This window comes from Saccopteryx bilineata, chromosome 6 (genome assembly GCF_036850765.1).
Source record: "Saccopteryx bilineata isolate mSacBil1 chromosome 6, mSacBil1_pri_phased_curated, whole genome shotgun sequence".
NCBI lineage: Eukaryota > Metazoa > Chordata > Mammalia > Chiroptera > Emballonuridae > Saccopteryx > Saccopteryx bilineata.
In genome coordinates this window covers 120,765,749-120,779,537 of record NC_089495.1, presented here as the reverse complement: position 1 = coordinate 120,779,537, position 13,789 = coordinate 120,765,749, and the positions used below count along the sequence as shown (strand labels likewise).

General features: G+C 59.6%; 1 protein-coding gene across 1 annotated transcript in view; it reads right to left on the bottom strand.

The window, feature by feature from the left end:
- Positions 1 to 1,888: 1,888 nt before the first annotated feature.
- Positions 1,889 to 13,789, bottom strand: part of IL17RA (interleukin 17 receptor A) — a 31,928-nt gene continuing 20,027 nt past the window's right edge. The window contains exons 11-13 of the mRNA XM_066234732.1: positions 7,388 to 7,489; positions 5,393 to 5,434; positions 1,889 to 4,834 (exon numbers count right to left, since the gene is read on the bottom strand). Of these exons, the coding sequence (XP_066090829.1) occupies positions 3,309 to 4,834; positions 5,393 to 5,434; positions 7,388 to 7,489 (1,670 nt within the window). The 3' untranslated portion in view covers positions 1,889 to 3,308. The remainder of the gene's footprint in view (positions 4,835 to 5,392; positions 5,435 to 7,387; positions 7,490 to 13,789) is intronic.

The following is a 13,789-nucleotide window of genomic DNA, read 5'->3' as shown; positions in this document are numbered from 1 at the left end:
AGGGGTCACTGGCTCAGCTGGCGCCTCCTGGTCAAGGCACATATGAGCAAGCAGTGGGACTGCACTCGGGCCTCGCCTGTGGGTGGCACCTGGCGCTGCAGCTCTGGCCCTGAGTGGGAGTCCGGAGCTGGACGCTGTTTGACTGTTGGGCCCTTGGCGCTCCCTGGCTCGTTCCATTCTCACAGCCACCTCAAGACGACTTTGTTTCCATTTTTCTGTGGTCCAGAAGGACGGAGAAGCGTGCTGAGTGCCACATCTAGGACAGGGAATCCAGGTCTGAACCCAGGTTTGTCTGGTCCAAAACTACCCAGGCATGGACTTCAGCTGTTAACAGCTTGTCCTTTATTAAAGCTGGATAGTTCCGGCTAAAAAGCGGGGCTGGTTTTCCTATTGTGTGAGCACCATGGAACAGTTTTGAGCAGAAGTCAGCTGGTAAGACATGCTGTCAGTGTGCAGGCAAAAGTGGGGGCTGCCCAGCCTTGCCTCCCCTTCTCTTTTCTGCTCCCTTGTGTCCTCTCAGAGCACTATTGTATCTTCTTTCTATTCAGAAAGGAGCCAGTAAACTAATTCATGCTAAAGTGTTCACTACCTAAGGGGCTATTCCATCTAGGAAAGGAATCTAGGTACCAGGGTACAGAGGGAAGGAACAGGGAATGTAGAAGCAACTAAGAAATAACATTAAAGGGAGGGTCAAGGAGCCTGGGAACCCTGATTCCATTTATATATGACATGTCCACAGCTGGCAAATCCATAGACAAAAAGCTTAGTGGTTGCCTAGGGATAGGGGCGGGGTTAGAGGGTTTGGGGGTGATGATTAATAGGGATGGGGCGGGGTTAGAGGGTTTGGGGGTGATGATTAATAGGGATGGGGCGGGGTTAGAGGGTTTGGGGGTGATGATTAAAGGGTGCCACTTTCTTTTGCGGGGTAAGAAAACGTTCTAAAATTGATTATGCTGATGATTGCTGAACTCTGAACACCTCAAAGCCATTGAACTGTGCAGGGTCAATCGTGAGTAGTATGGCATGTGAATTATAGCTCAAAAATTAAGCTGTTAGGGAAAAAAAGCAGCAGTCCTGGACATAAAAGGGACATAGTGGACAATGTTGATTGAAGACACCTGGCCCCAAAGGCCAGCAAAGCTAGAATTCAAGGTTTGTGGGGAACGTGATCCAAATGGAAGTGTGCTTCCAGGCGCCAGGACAACACTGGTTGGGCCATTCCGCTGCTAGGTAGAGCCCTGGCCCCAGCGAGGAAGTCCACCATGATATTCCACACTCTGGACACTTAACAAGCACTTCTTCACAGAGCTTGGTAGGCAGCTGGACACTGATACCCACCTCCAGGGTGACTGAAGAGATGGACCCCAAGAGGGGTGGCTGGGAGGGCTCCGTGCCTGTTCTCCCTGTCTTAGTCTGCTCAGACTGCTGTGACACAGTACTGTAGACCGAGTCATTTATACACAGCAGACATTGATTTCTCATTGTTCTGGAGGACAGGAAGTCCAAGGTTAGTGCATGAGCAGACTTGGTATCTAGTGAGAGCCCACTTTCTGGTTCACAGTTGACCTCCTTGCTGTCTTCAAACAGCAGAAAAGCAGAGGGAGCCCTCTGGGGTCTCTTTTAAAAGGGTACTAATTCCATTCATGAGGCCCCACCCTTACTTCCACCACTTTGGGGGTTAGGATTTCAACAAGTGTTTTGAGGGGACAGACATCCCTTCTACAGCACTCCCTCACCTCGTCTTTTGTCCCTGGATCTGGACTTGACAGTCTGGGACGTAAGTCTGGATGGTCCTGCTGCTACTTGTCAAAATCTTACTACAAGAGCTCAAAAACTAGGAACTTCTTAACCTATGGTAACATGTGACTCAAAATAACCAGCAGGGATTCTTACCAAAGTCAACAAACTTATTTATTCATCCTTTTATCGGCCATCTCTTCCGCACACTTACACGAGTGCATGTGCACACACACACCTGCCCTGGGTTTCCCATCACACTTACACGAGTGCATGTGCACACACACACCTGCCCTGGGTTTCCCACCACACTTACACGAGTGCATGTGCACACACACACCTGCCCTGGGTTTCCCACCACACTTCAGAGCCCTCCCCTCCTCCCTGAGACAAGGAGCCATAGCTAAGGACTCAACTAGAGGCGATGGAGAACCCTCAGCTCCAGGGGAAGACAGCATCCCTGTGTGCTCTTCTGGGAAATCTTCAAACACTGGGCCTGAGCATCTCTCCTCAAACACTGTGTGAACCTGACCTTGAAGAACAGAGTGGCACACTTTCCTCTCAAGAGGACTGCCCAGAACATCACTGCTCCCCCACTCACACCCTGTCACAGACCCTCTGTAGCTCATACTCGGTTCACTGTGCTGTTGGGCTGCAGTGTGGGGCTGTGGACTTCTAGCCAGCAGCCCCTGAAGCATCCCTTGCTGTGGCTCCCACCGCTGCTGGGAGCTCAGGGCTTCAGACGTCTCCCTGATGAGTGCTATGTTTCACATCACAGTTGTCTCTTTTTCCAAAATGATTTGAGGTGGCTTCCAAGTATATTCAATAACCCTCAGCCTCCTCCTTTGCAGGGCAACAGATTATCATATCCAAAGAGCCTCAGGCCTTCAGGTTGATGTTCCGGCTCCCAGCTCGGGCTCCACCACATCTCTCAGGCCTCCCTCCTTCCTTTCGAGGCTCAACTCGCAGTTTGCTGATGGGCCCGGCTCCCACTCACCTTCCAACCCTTCCCTTCCCTGAGACGGGTGCTTTCTCCAACCACCACCTCTTGGCCCGGGAAACTAGCTTCTCCTTCAGCTCATAATTACCCACTCCAGGACTTCTCCCTGGGCAGATGCCCCTTCTCTGTGTCTGCATATTCCTGGGCAGGCCTCTGTGCAGCCTTTATACATTGCATGACCAGCTTCTCTTTGCTAAGCTGGTGCTCTCACTAGATGTTAATTTAAGCCCCTTAGCAGTCAGGACTGATGACAGGTGCAATTTCTCTTTGTAGCTCAGACACCTGGCACATAGTAGGTACAAGTAAATGTTGAATAAATGAATGAATGAAGGAGACTCAAGGACACTGCCACCAACTCCTGAGAGCAGGCTGCAGATTTTTGTGGGAATGGAAGAGGACCAGATGGTCTCAGAAAGAAAAATTAAGGGGAGGGATATCTAGGCATTAAACTCAAGATGTCTACATTTTAAAGGTACTATTTCACAGACTTTATACACAAACAGAGAGCCATACATGTACAGCATGTACACACACATTCCCTCTTCTCTCAATGCTCTGGGTCGGGGAGGTCCTATGTGGCCGGTGGCTCTGGCTCCATACTGTCCCAGCTAGAGTTCTTCTGAAGCTCTTGGAAGAAAAGCTGTTGCTGGAGGCTTCTCAGGCTCTCCAGAGCCCTAGGGGAGAGGTGCTTGGCAGATTGCCCCAGGGCCTGCTGTACTTCCTCTTCCTCCAGTTCCACCTGTCCATCGGGGAGCTGTGGAGAGCTCCTGGAGATATACCCCTGGTCAGACTGCACTGACTCCCGCTGGCCCTCCCCAGAGGGTATGCCTGGGTCTTTGAGGGCCACTGCTCCTCTCTCCCACTTGTCTGGGGCCTGGCGGCTAAGACTCTGCTGGAAGAGGGAGAGCATCACGCCTTCAAGCTGCTCCCTTATGCTCTCTGGAATGGGGTCTGGTGATGCCAGCGGGTTGCTGCAGAGCGGTGAGTCCTCTGAGTCCACAGGGAGGAAGAGGACATTGTGCCGCTGAGGGTCACGCTGAGGGTCAGGGCAGTACAGTAGTGGGCAGGCCTCAACTCCCTCTACAACTGCTACCTGACTGGCTGTGCTGCTTCCGAGGGCAGAAGGGACGGGTTCCACCGGTTCCACAGCCCGAGCAGGAGGGACTGCCTCCAGGGGCAGCACCGCAGTGTGAATCGCTCGGGCTGCCAGGGGCCCTTGGGGCTGAGGGGGAGGCTGCAGCCTGGAGACTCCTCTGCCTTCCTCAGCAGCGAGCAGCTCCACCACCAGGTGGCTCTTGGCGGCGGGCTCCCGCACCAGGGGCTCCTGCTTCATGATTCCTCCTGGCCACAGCTGCAGCTCCTCAAACACCTCTTCATCCAGGGACCGGAGGTCCGGGTGACCTGCTGAGCAGAGGTTCTCATGCTCAAACCAGTCAGGGTGCTGAGCCTGCCACGCCCGGAACCTCTCCACGGCTTCCTTGAGCTGCCAGCCACTGGGGCTCTGCAGGTAGTTCTCCCCGGTGAGCTCCCCGATGCGGTGCATCCGGCCGGGCTCAAACATCTCCAGGTCCTGGATTCGGAAGTAAACCTCCTCAAATTTGTCCATGAGCGGGTACCTGGAAGTGATGTTGAAGATGTCGGGGATATCATTCTCACTGCTGATGTCACTGAAGTAGCAGACAATGTAGGTGCCGAAGCTGGCTGGCTTCTTGAAATCGGGGAGGATCATGTTCATGGCCGCTGTGAAGAGGTCCCCAGTGAGCTTCTGGTGGTCACATCGAAGCTGGACGGCAGGCTCCTCCCGGCCAAGGATGGCCTGCCACTTGGCCCGGGTGCCTTGGGAGCACAAGATGAGGATCTTGGAGTTGCTCTCTACCATCTCCTGCTTCTGGCGGCCCACCCAGGTCATGACTCCCATCTCTGAGATGGTGTGTTCCTCCAGCAGGTCTAGGGCCACTTCCGTGCCGCAGACAGTGAGCAGGAACTGAGTGAACTTTAGGACCACGTCCATGTAGAGGGGGTGGTCAGCGGAGTAGACAATCCAGACCTTCCTGGGCTTCAGGGGAGGGGGTGTCAGGCCAGTGGTGGGCAGGACACCTGAGAGAAACAAGGCAAGCCACACCCACAGGTTCAGGGGCACATCTGTACTGACCCTCACACCACAAGCCAACAGGAGGGACCCAGACCAGGCAGAGCATGGCTCCCTAGCCTGAGAAGTACAACTGAGGCCTTGGAGTTAGCTAAATGTTGCTGTTTGACCTGTGTTGGCTGCATGAAAAAAACCAGTCTGGTGTCTTCTGGGAAAGAGACTCTCTCATATGTCTACCTGGCCTCTAGCCTGTACTTCAATAACAAGAACAAAGGTACATAGGCCCACTAGGAACAGAAATGTTACAGGGCAGCCTCTTTTCCAAAATAGGGTTGGTACCTTACCTTCCTTTCCTTGTCTAAGTGATTTAGAACACACTACCCCAGCCTTGCCATAGAAGGGGCCTCAGAGGAGGGTGGAATGTGGGTCCTCTACAGGTAAGGCCTCCTGAAGGCACTCAGGAGTGAAACTAGAAGGTGACCCACCCCCAGGTCTCAGGAGAACCCTCCATTGTACCTTTAAAAACACACACCACACCCAGCATACCCACACCAGGAGATACTGACCTGTGTCTTTGCTGTTGTTGCTATGTTTTCCACCATGAGATCCTGAAAAGCAAAACACCGGAGTGGCTCTTTTGGAAGAGAAATGGGGACTAGTTTGCAGAGGAGTGTGACAGGTGTGCTGCCCCACCTGATGGAGGGCAACTGAGGAGGGTGAGCAGGCAGCCAGGGCAGGGGTTGTTAGACGCTCTGGGCCTCTGCAGGGAGATCGCACTGTGAGGAGCCACTCAGGTGAATCCCGGTCAGCCAACACAAGCTGTGAGATCTGGGAAAATCACTACACCTCAGAAACTCAGTTTCTTCCTCTGTGAAATGGGTCTGTGGCACGGAAGTGAGTGAGGCTGAGGATGTGGAGAGCCTGGCACATCGGACATGTTCAGTACGCTGGGGTCACAGGCATTCTGGGGCACTGACCCCACTGGAACCCCTGCAATGTTGACTGAAGGTTCCCCTCTAGGACCTCATTACAGTACTGGTTGCCCCCTTGCCACAGTTTGGTCACCACCAGGGAGACTCCCCACCGAAGAAAAAGCCCTTCCCCAAGAGGTGTCCTTGCAGGAGGCATGGATCTTACAACATAGCTCCACAAGTAGCCTCCATGAGGCGTGTTCGTGTTTTCTCCAGGCAGCTGCGAGGGGAGGAAGGGAAAGCTACAGGACTGAGCAATTGCTCTCCTCAGAGAGGAGTGAAGGAAGCTGGGTACAGGGGTCAGCTCCTTGGTGACATGGACGGGAGGAAGGGAACCCCCAGATGGCCAAGGAAGACTCCGAGCACCTCATTTCCATCCCCACCCCCGGGCCTCTTCCCAGAACTGTCAAGACAGTCGGATAACCAAGGAGGTTTCTTTCCTGTCCTTCCCTTCAGCTTGTGGGGGGCGCTTCAGGAACGGTCAGAGCACACCAGCAGAAACGAAACAAGAAGCATCCCCGATGTCTACAGAGAGCTGGACAGTTTGTACAGCACTTGTAGAGACACTAGCTCATGAGACCCTGCCAATAATCCTCTGGAGAAGAACCCTCTCCACAGGTCTTCTGGTGCCTAGTCTGGTGTTCTTCCCACCACACAGTAATAATTAATACTAATTAAATACCTAAACCTGATGAGCCTCATAAGTACAGAAATTGCCTCCAGATCAGGGAAGAAGCCCAGGGTCCTGAGGGGCAGGGCAAGGCCGAGCCCCCTAAGCTGGTGACCCATGCCCTCTCCTGCTTAGGCCTGCCCAGAGGGCTACAGCAGTGAGGAGGGAGAACTGGTATTGATTAGTGCCCACCGACAAGCACCTTCCGCTACATCGTGTAACCCTCACCACAGCCGAGAGGTGGGTATCATGACTTTTCCAGGAAAGATAACCAAATGAACTATTTATTAGGCAACTTGCTTTGGACAACAAACCCGTGAGGCAGAGCTGGGGGGCACAGCCCTGTGCTCTGGGTCCCTGAAGCTCTCCCTGTCATACTATGCTGTCCCTTGTCATGCTACTCCTGTCCCTGACCTCAGGGTACAAGTCTAGGGGCTGTAGGGTGGGGCTGTTCAGGCTACTCTACCTGCCTGGCTGGTCCTGTCTGAGGCAGGGAAACCACTCTGTTTCCTTCCCAACCAGCTGATTTTAATAATAGTTGTAATAGCAAGAAATATGATTGTGGCTAATGTATAATGAGCAAACATGTGCCGGTCTGTATGCATTATTTCACAAAATCTTTGCAATTGTTTTATGACGTAGGTATCATTATAATTTCCATTTGTACAAAAGAGGAACTGAGGCTCAAGAATTAAGTAATCTGACCAGGTGGCAAGTGACGGAGCTGGTCTTTGAGCCCAGGTCAGTTGTGCTGCCCCACTGAGCTCTTGGTAACAGAGGTGACGTCTGCACTACATTTAAAACTGAAAGGTGCACTCTGAGACTGGCCTTATATGCTGGAGTGGGAAGGGGGACATGAGATGGAAGAGAGGAGCGAGGGGAAACACCACGACCCACGTGGCACACCATCAGCCTCTTACCAGACAGCCTCCAGGTCATGCAGAGGATCAGCAGAATGATGGAACCCACCAGCAGGATGGCAACACCCGTGATGAACACATGCACCCACAGGGGCATGATGTCTGTGGCAAGCAGGAGAACGTGAGTGATGTGGCAGGCGGCCTGTGATCCAGCCCTGAGGTCCCCCAGCCCTGACTCCCAGCTCTGAGGTCCCCAAGCCCTGACTCTCAGCCCTGAGGTCCCCCAGCCCTGACTCCCAGCTCTGAGGTCCCCCAGCCCTGACTCCCAGCTCTGAGGTCCCCCAGCCCTGAGGTCCCCCAGCCCTGAGGTCCCCCAGCCCTGACTCCCAGCTCTGAGGTCCCCCAGCCCTGACTCCCAGCTCTGAAGTCCCCCAGCCCTGACTCTCAGCCCTGACTCGCAGCTCTGAGGTCCCCCAGCCCTGACTCTCAGCCCTGAGGTCCCCCAGAACTGACTCCCAGCTCTGAGGTCCCCCAGCCCTGACTCTCAACCCTGACTCCCAGCTCTGAGGTCCCCCAGCCCTGACTCCCAGCTCTGAGGTCCCCCAGCCCTGACTCTCAGCCCTGACTCCCAGCCCTGACTCTCAGCCCTGACTCCCAGCCCTGAGGTCCCCCAGCCCTGACTCTCAACCCTGACTCCCAGCTCTGAGGTCCCCCAGCCCTGACTCCCAGCTCTGAGGTCCCCAAGCCCTGACTCCCAGCTCTGAGGTCCCCCAGCTCTGACTCTCAGCCCTGACTCTCAGCCCTGAGGTCCCCCAGCCCTGACTCCCAGCTCTGAGGTCCCCCAGCCCTGACTCTCAGCCCTGAGGTCGCCCAGCCCTGACTCTCAGCCCTGACTCCCAGCCCTGACTCTCAGCCCTGAGGTCCCCCAGCCCTGACTCTCAGCCCTGACTCTCAGCCCTGACTCCCAGCCCTGTCTCTCAGCCCTGACTCCCAGCCCTGAGGTCCCCCAGCCCTGACTCCCAGCTCTGAGGTCCCCCAGCCCTGACTCTCAACCCTGAGGTCCCCCAGCCCTGACTCTCAGCCCTGAGGTCCCCCAGCCCTGACTCCCAGCTCTGAGGTCCCCCAGCCCTGACTCTCAACCCTGACTCCCAGCTCTGAGGTCCCCCAGCTCTGACTCTCAGCCCTGACTCTCAGCCCTGAGGTCCCCCAGCCCTGACACCCAGCTCTGAGGTCCCCCAGCCCTGACTCTCAGCCCTGAGGTCCCCCAGCCCTGACTCTCAGCCCTGACTCTCAGCCCTGACTCCCAGCCCTGACTCTCAGCCCTGACTCCCAGCCCTGACTCCCAGCTCTGAGGTCCCCCAGCCCTGAGGTCCCCCAGCATTGACTCTCAGCCCTGACTCCCAGCCTTGACTCTCAGCCCTGACTCCCAGCCCTGACCCTCAGCCCTGACGTCCCCAGCCCTGACTCCCAGCTCTGAGGTCCCCCAGCCCTGACTCCCAGCTCTGACTCTCAGCCCTGACTCTCAGCCCTGAGGTCCCCCAGCCCTGACTCTCAGCCCTGAGGTCCCCCAGCCCTGACTCCCAGCTCTGAGGTCCCCCAGCCCTGACTCTCAGCCCTGAGGTCCCCCAGCCCTGACTTCCAGCTCTGAGGTCCCCCAGCCCTGACTCTCAACCCTGAATCCCAGCTCTGAGGTCCCCCAGCCCTGACTCTCAGCCCTGAGGTCCCCCAGCCCTGACTCCCAGCTCTGAGGTCCCCCAGCCCTGACTCTCAGACCTGAGGTCCCCCAGCCCTGACTCTCAGCCCTGAGGTCCCCCAGCCCTGACTCTCAGCCCTGAGGTCCCCCAGCCCTGACTCCCAGCTCTGAGGTCCCCCAGCCCTGACTCCCAGCTCTGAGGTCCCCCAGCCCTGACTCTCAGCCCTGAGGTCCCCCAGCCCTGACTCCCAGCTCTGAGGTCCCCCAGCCCTGACTCTCAACCCTGACTCCCAGCTCTGAGGTCCCCCAGCCCTGACTCTCAGCCCTGACTCTCAGCCCTGAAGTCCCCCAGCCCTGACTCCCAGCTCTGAGGTCCCCCAGCCCTGACTCCCAGCTCTGAGGTCCCCCAGCCCTGACTCCCAGCTCTGAGGTCCCCCAGCTTGACTCTCAGCCCTGACTCTCAGCCCTGAGGTCCCCCAGCCCTGACTCCCAGCTCTGAGGTCCCCCAGCCCTGACTCTCAGCCCTGAGGTCCCCCAGCCCTGACTCTCAGCCATGACTCTCAGCCCTGACTCTCAGCCCTGACTCCCAGCCCTGAGGTCCCCCAGCCCTGACTCCCAGCTCTGAGGTCCCCCAGCCCTGACTCTCAGCCCTGACTCTCAGCCCTGACTCTCAGCCCTGACGTCCCCCAGCCCTGACTCCCAGCTCTGAGGTCCCCCAGCCCTGACTCCCAGCTCTGAGGTCCCCCAGCCCTGACTCTCAGCCCTGAGGTCCCCCAGCCCTGACTCTCAGCCCTGACTCCCAGCCCTGACTCTCAGCCCTGACGTCCCCCAGCCCTGACACCCAGCTCTGAGGTCCCCCAGCCCTGACTCTCAGCCCTGAGGTCCCCCAGCCCTGACTCTCAGCCCTGACTCTCAGCCCTGACGTCCCCCAGCCCTGACTCCCAGCCCTGAGGTCCCCCAGCCCTGACTCTCAGCCCTGAGGTCCCCCAGCCCTGACTCCCAGCCCTGACTCCCAGCTCTGATGTCCCCCAGCCCTGACTCTCAGCCCTGAGGTCCCCCAGCCCTGACTCCCAGCTCTGAGGTCCCCCAGCCCTGACTCCCAGCTCTGAGGTCCCCCAGCCCTGACTCTCAACCCTGACTCCCAGCTCTGAGGTCCCCCAGCCCTGACTCTCAGCCCTGAAGTCCCCCAGCCCTGACTCCCAGCTCTGAGGTCCCCTGGCCCTGACTCCCAGCTCTGAGGTCCCCCGGCCCTGACTCTCAGCCTTGAGGTCCCCCGGCCCTGACTCTCAGCCCTGAGGTCCCCCGGCCCTGACTCCCAGCCCTGACTCTCAGCCCTGACTCTCAGCCCTGACTCCCAGCCCTGACTCTCAGCCCTGAGGTCCCCCAGCCCTGACTCTCAGCCCTGACTCCCAGCCCTGACTCTCAGCCCTGACTCTCAGCCCTGACTCCCAGCCCTGTCTCTCAGCCCTGACTCCCAGCCCTGAGGTCCCCCAGCCCTGACTCCCAGCTCTGAGGTCCCCCAGCCCTGACTCTCAACCCTGAGGTCCCCCAGCCCTGACTCTCAGCCCTGAGGTCCCCCAGCCCTGACTCCCAGCTCTGAGGTCCCCCAGCCCTGACTCTCAACCCTGAGGTCCCCCAGCCCTGACTCTCAGCCCTGAGGTCCCCCAGCCCTGACTCCCAGCTCTGAGGTCCCCCAGCTCTGACTCTCAGCCCTGACTCTCAGCCCTGAGGTCCCCCAGCCCTGACACCCAGCTCTGAGGTCCCCCAGCCCTGACTCGCAGCCCTGAGGTCCCCCAGCCCTGACTCTCAGCCCTGACTCTCAGCCCTGACTCTCAGCCCTGACTCCCAGCCCTGACTCTCAGCCCTGACTCCCAGCCCTGACTCCCAGCTCTGAGGTCCCCCAGCCCTGAGGTCCCCCAGCATTGACTCTCAGCCCTGACTCCCAGCCTTGACTCTCAGCCCTGACTCTCAGCCCTGACTCCCAGCCCTGACCCTCAGCCCTGACGTCCCCCAGCCCTGACTCCCAGCTCTGAGGTCCCCCAGCCCTGACTCCCAGCTCTGACTCTCAGCCCTGACTCTCAGCCCTGAGGTCCCCCAGCCCTGACTCTCAGCCCTGAGGTCCCCCAGCCCTGACTCCCAGCTCTGAGGTCCCCCAGCCCTGACTCTCAGCCCTGAGGTCCCCCAGCCCTGACTCCCAGCTCTGAGGTCCCCCAGCCCTGACTCTCAACCCTGAATCCCAGCTCTGAGGTCCCCCAGCCCTGACTCTCAGCCCTGATGTCCCCCAGCCCTGACTCCCAGCTCTGAGGTCCCCCAGCCCTGACTCTCAGACCTGAGGTCCCCCAGCCCTGACTCTCAGCCCTGAGGTCCCCCAGCCCTGACTCTCAGCCCTGAGGTCCCCCAGCCCTGACTCCCAGCTCTGAGGTCCCCCAGCCCTGATACTCAGCCCTGAGGTCCCCCAGCCCTGACTCTCAGCCCTGACTCCCAGCCCTGACTCTCAGCCCTGACTCTCAGCCCTGACTCCCAGCCCTGAGGTCCCCCAGCCCTGACTCCCAGCTCTGAGGTCCCCCAGCCCTGACTCTCAGCCCTGACTCTCAGCCCTGACTCTCAGCCCTGACGTCCCCCAGCCCTGACTCCCAGCTCTGAGGTCCCCCAGCCCTGACTCTCAGCCCTGAGGTCCCCCAGCCCTGACTCTCAGCCCTGACTCCCAGCCCTGACTCTCAGCCCTGACGTCCCCCAGCCCTGACACCCAGCTCTGAGGTCCCCCAGCCCTGACTCTCAGCCCTGAGGTCCCCCAGCCCTGACTCTCAGCCCTGACTCTCAGCCCTGACGTCCCCCAGCCCTGACTCCCAAACCCTGAGGTCCCCCAGCCCTGACTCTCAGCCCTGAGGTCCCCCAGCCCTGACTCCCAGCCCTGACTCCCAGCCCTGACTCCCAGCTCTGATGTCCCCCAGCCCTGACTCTCAGCCCTGAGGTCCCCCAGCCCTGACTCCCAGCTCTGAGGTCCCCCAGCCCTGACTCCCAGCTCTGAGGTCCCCCAGCCCTGACTCTCAACCCTGACTCCCAGCTCTGAGGTCCCCCAGCCCTGACTCCCAGCCCTGAAGTCCCCCAGCCCTGACTCCCAGCTCTGAGGTCCCCTGGCCCTGACTCCCAGCTCTGAGGTCCCCCGGCCCTGACTCTCAGCCTTGAGGTCCCCCGGCCCTGACTCTCAGCCCTGAGGTCCCCCGGCCCTGACTCCCAGCCCTGACTCTCAGCCCTGACTCTCAGCCCTGACTCCCAGCCCTGACTCCCAGCTCTGAGGTCCCCCAGCCCTGAGGTCCCCCAGCATTGACTCTCAGCCCTGACTCTCAGCCCTGACGTCCCCCAGCCCTGACTCCCAGCTCTGAGGTCCCCCAGCCCTGACTCTCAGCCCTAAGGTCCCCCAGCCCTGACTCCCAGCTCTGAGGTCCCCCAGCCCTGACTCTCAACCCTGACTCCCAGCTCTGAGGTCCCCCAGCGCTGACTCTCAGCCCTGAGGTCCCCCAGCCCTGACTCTCAGCCCTGACTCTCAGCCCTGAGGACCTCCAGCCCTGAGGTCCCCCAGCCCTGATGCCCAGCCCTGACTCTCAGCCCTGAGGTCCCCCAGCCCTGATGCCCAGCCCTGAGGTCCCCCAACCCTCTCAGCCCTGAGGTCCCCCAGCCCTGACTCTCAGCCCTGAGGTCCCCCAGCCCTGACTCTCAGCCCTGACTCTCAGCCCTGAAGTCCCCCAGCCCTGACTCCCAGCTCTGAGGTCCCCCAGCCCTGACTCCCAGCTCTGAGGTCCCCCAGCCCTGACTCCCAGCTCTGAGGTCCCCCAGCTTGACTCTCAGCCCTGACTCTCAGCCCTGAGGTCCCCCAGCCCTGACTCCCAGCTCTGAGGTCCCCCAGCCCTGACTCTCAGCCCTGAGGTCCCCCAGCCCTGACTCTCAGCCCTGACTCCCAGCACTGAGGTCCCCCAGCCCTGACTCTCAGCCCTGACTCTCAGCTCTGACGTCCCCCAGCCCTGACTCCCAGCTCTGAGGTCCCCCAGCCCTGACTCTCAGCCCTGAGGTCCCCCAGCCCTGACTCTCAGCCCTGAGGTCCCCCAGCCCTGACTCCCAGCTCTGAGGTCCCCCAGCCCTGACTCTCAACCCTGACTCCCAGCTCTGAGGTCCCCCAGCTCTGACTCTCAGCCCTGACTCTCAGCCCTGAGGTCCCCCAGCCCTGACTCCCAGCTCTGAGGTCCCCAAGCCCTGACTCTCAGCCCTGAGGTCCCCCAGCCCTGACTCCCAGCCCTGAGGTCCCCCAGCCCTGACTCCCAGCTCTGAGGTCCCCCAGCCCTGACTCTCAGCACTGACTCCCAGCCTTGAGGTCCCCCAGCCCTGACTCCCAGCCCTAAGGTCCACCAGCCCTGACTCTCAGCCCTGACTCCCAGCCCTGATCCCAGCCCTGACTCTCAGCCCTGACGTCCCCCAGCCCTGACTCCCAGCTCTGAGGTCCCCCAGCCCTGACTCCCAGCTCTGAGGTCCCCCAGCCCTGACTCTCAGCCTTGAGGTCCCCCAGCCCTGACTCTCAGCCCTGACTCTCAGCCCTGAGGTCCCCCAGCCCTGACTCCCAGCCCTGACTCTCAGCCCTGACTCTCAGCCCTGACTCCCAGCCCTGACTCTCAGCCCTGACTCCCAGCCCTGACTCCCAGCTCTGAGGTCCCCCAGCCCTGAGGTCCCCCAGCCCTGACTCCCAGCTCTGAGGTCCCCCAGCCCTGACTCCAAGCTCT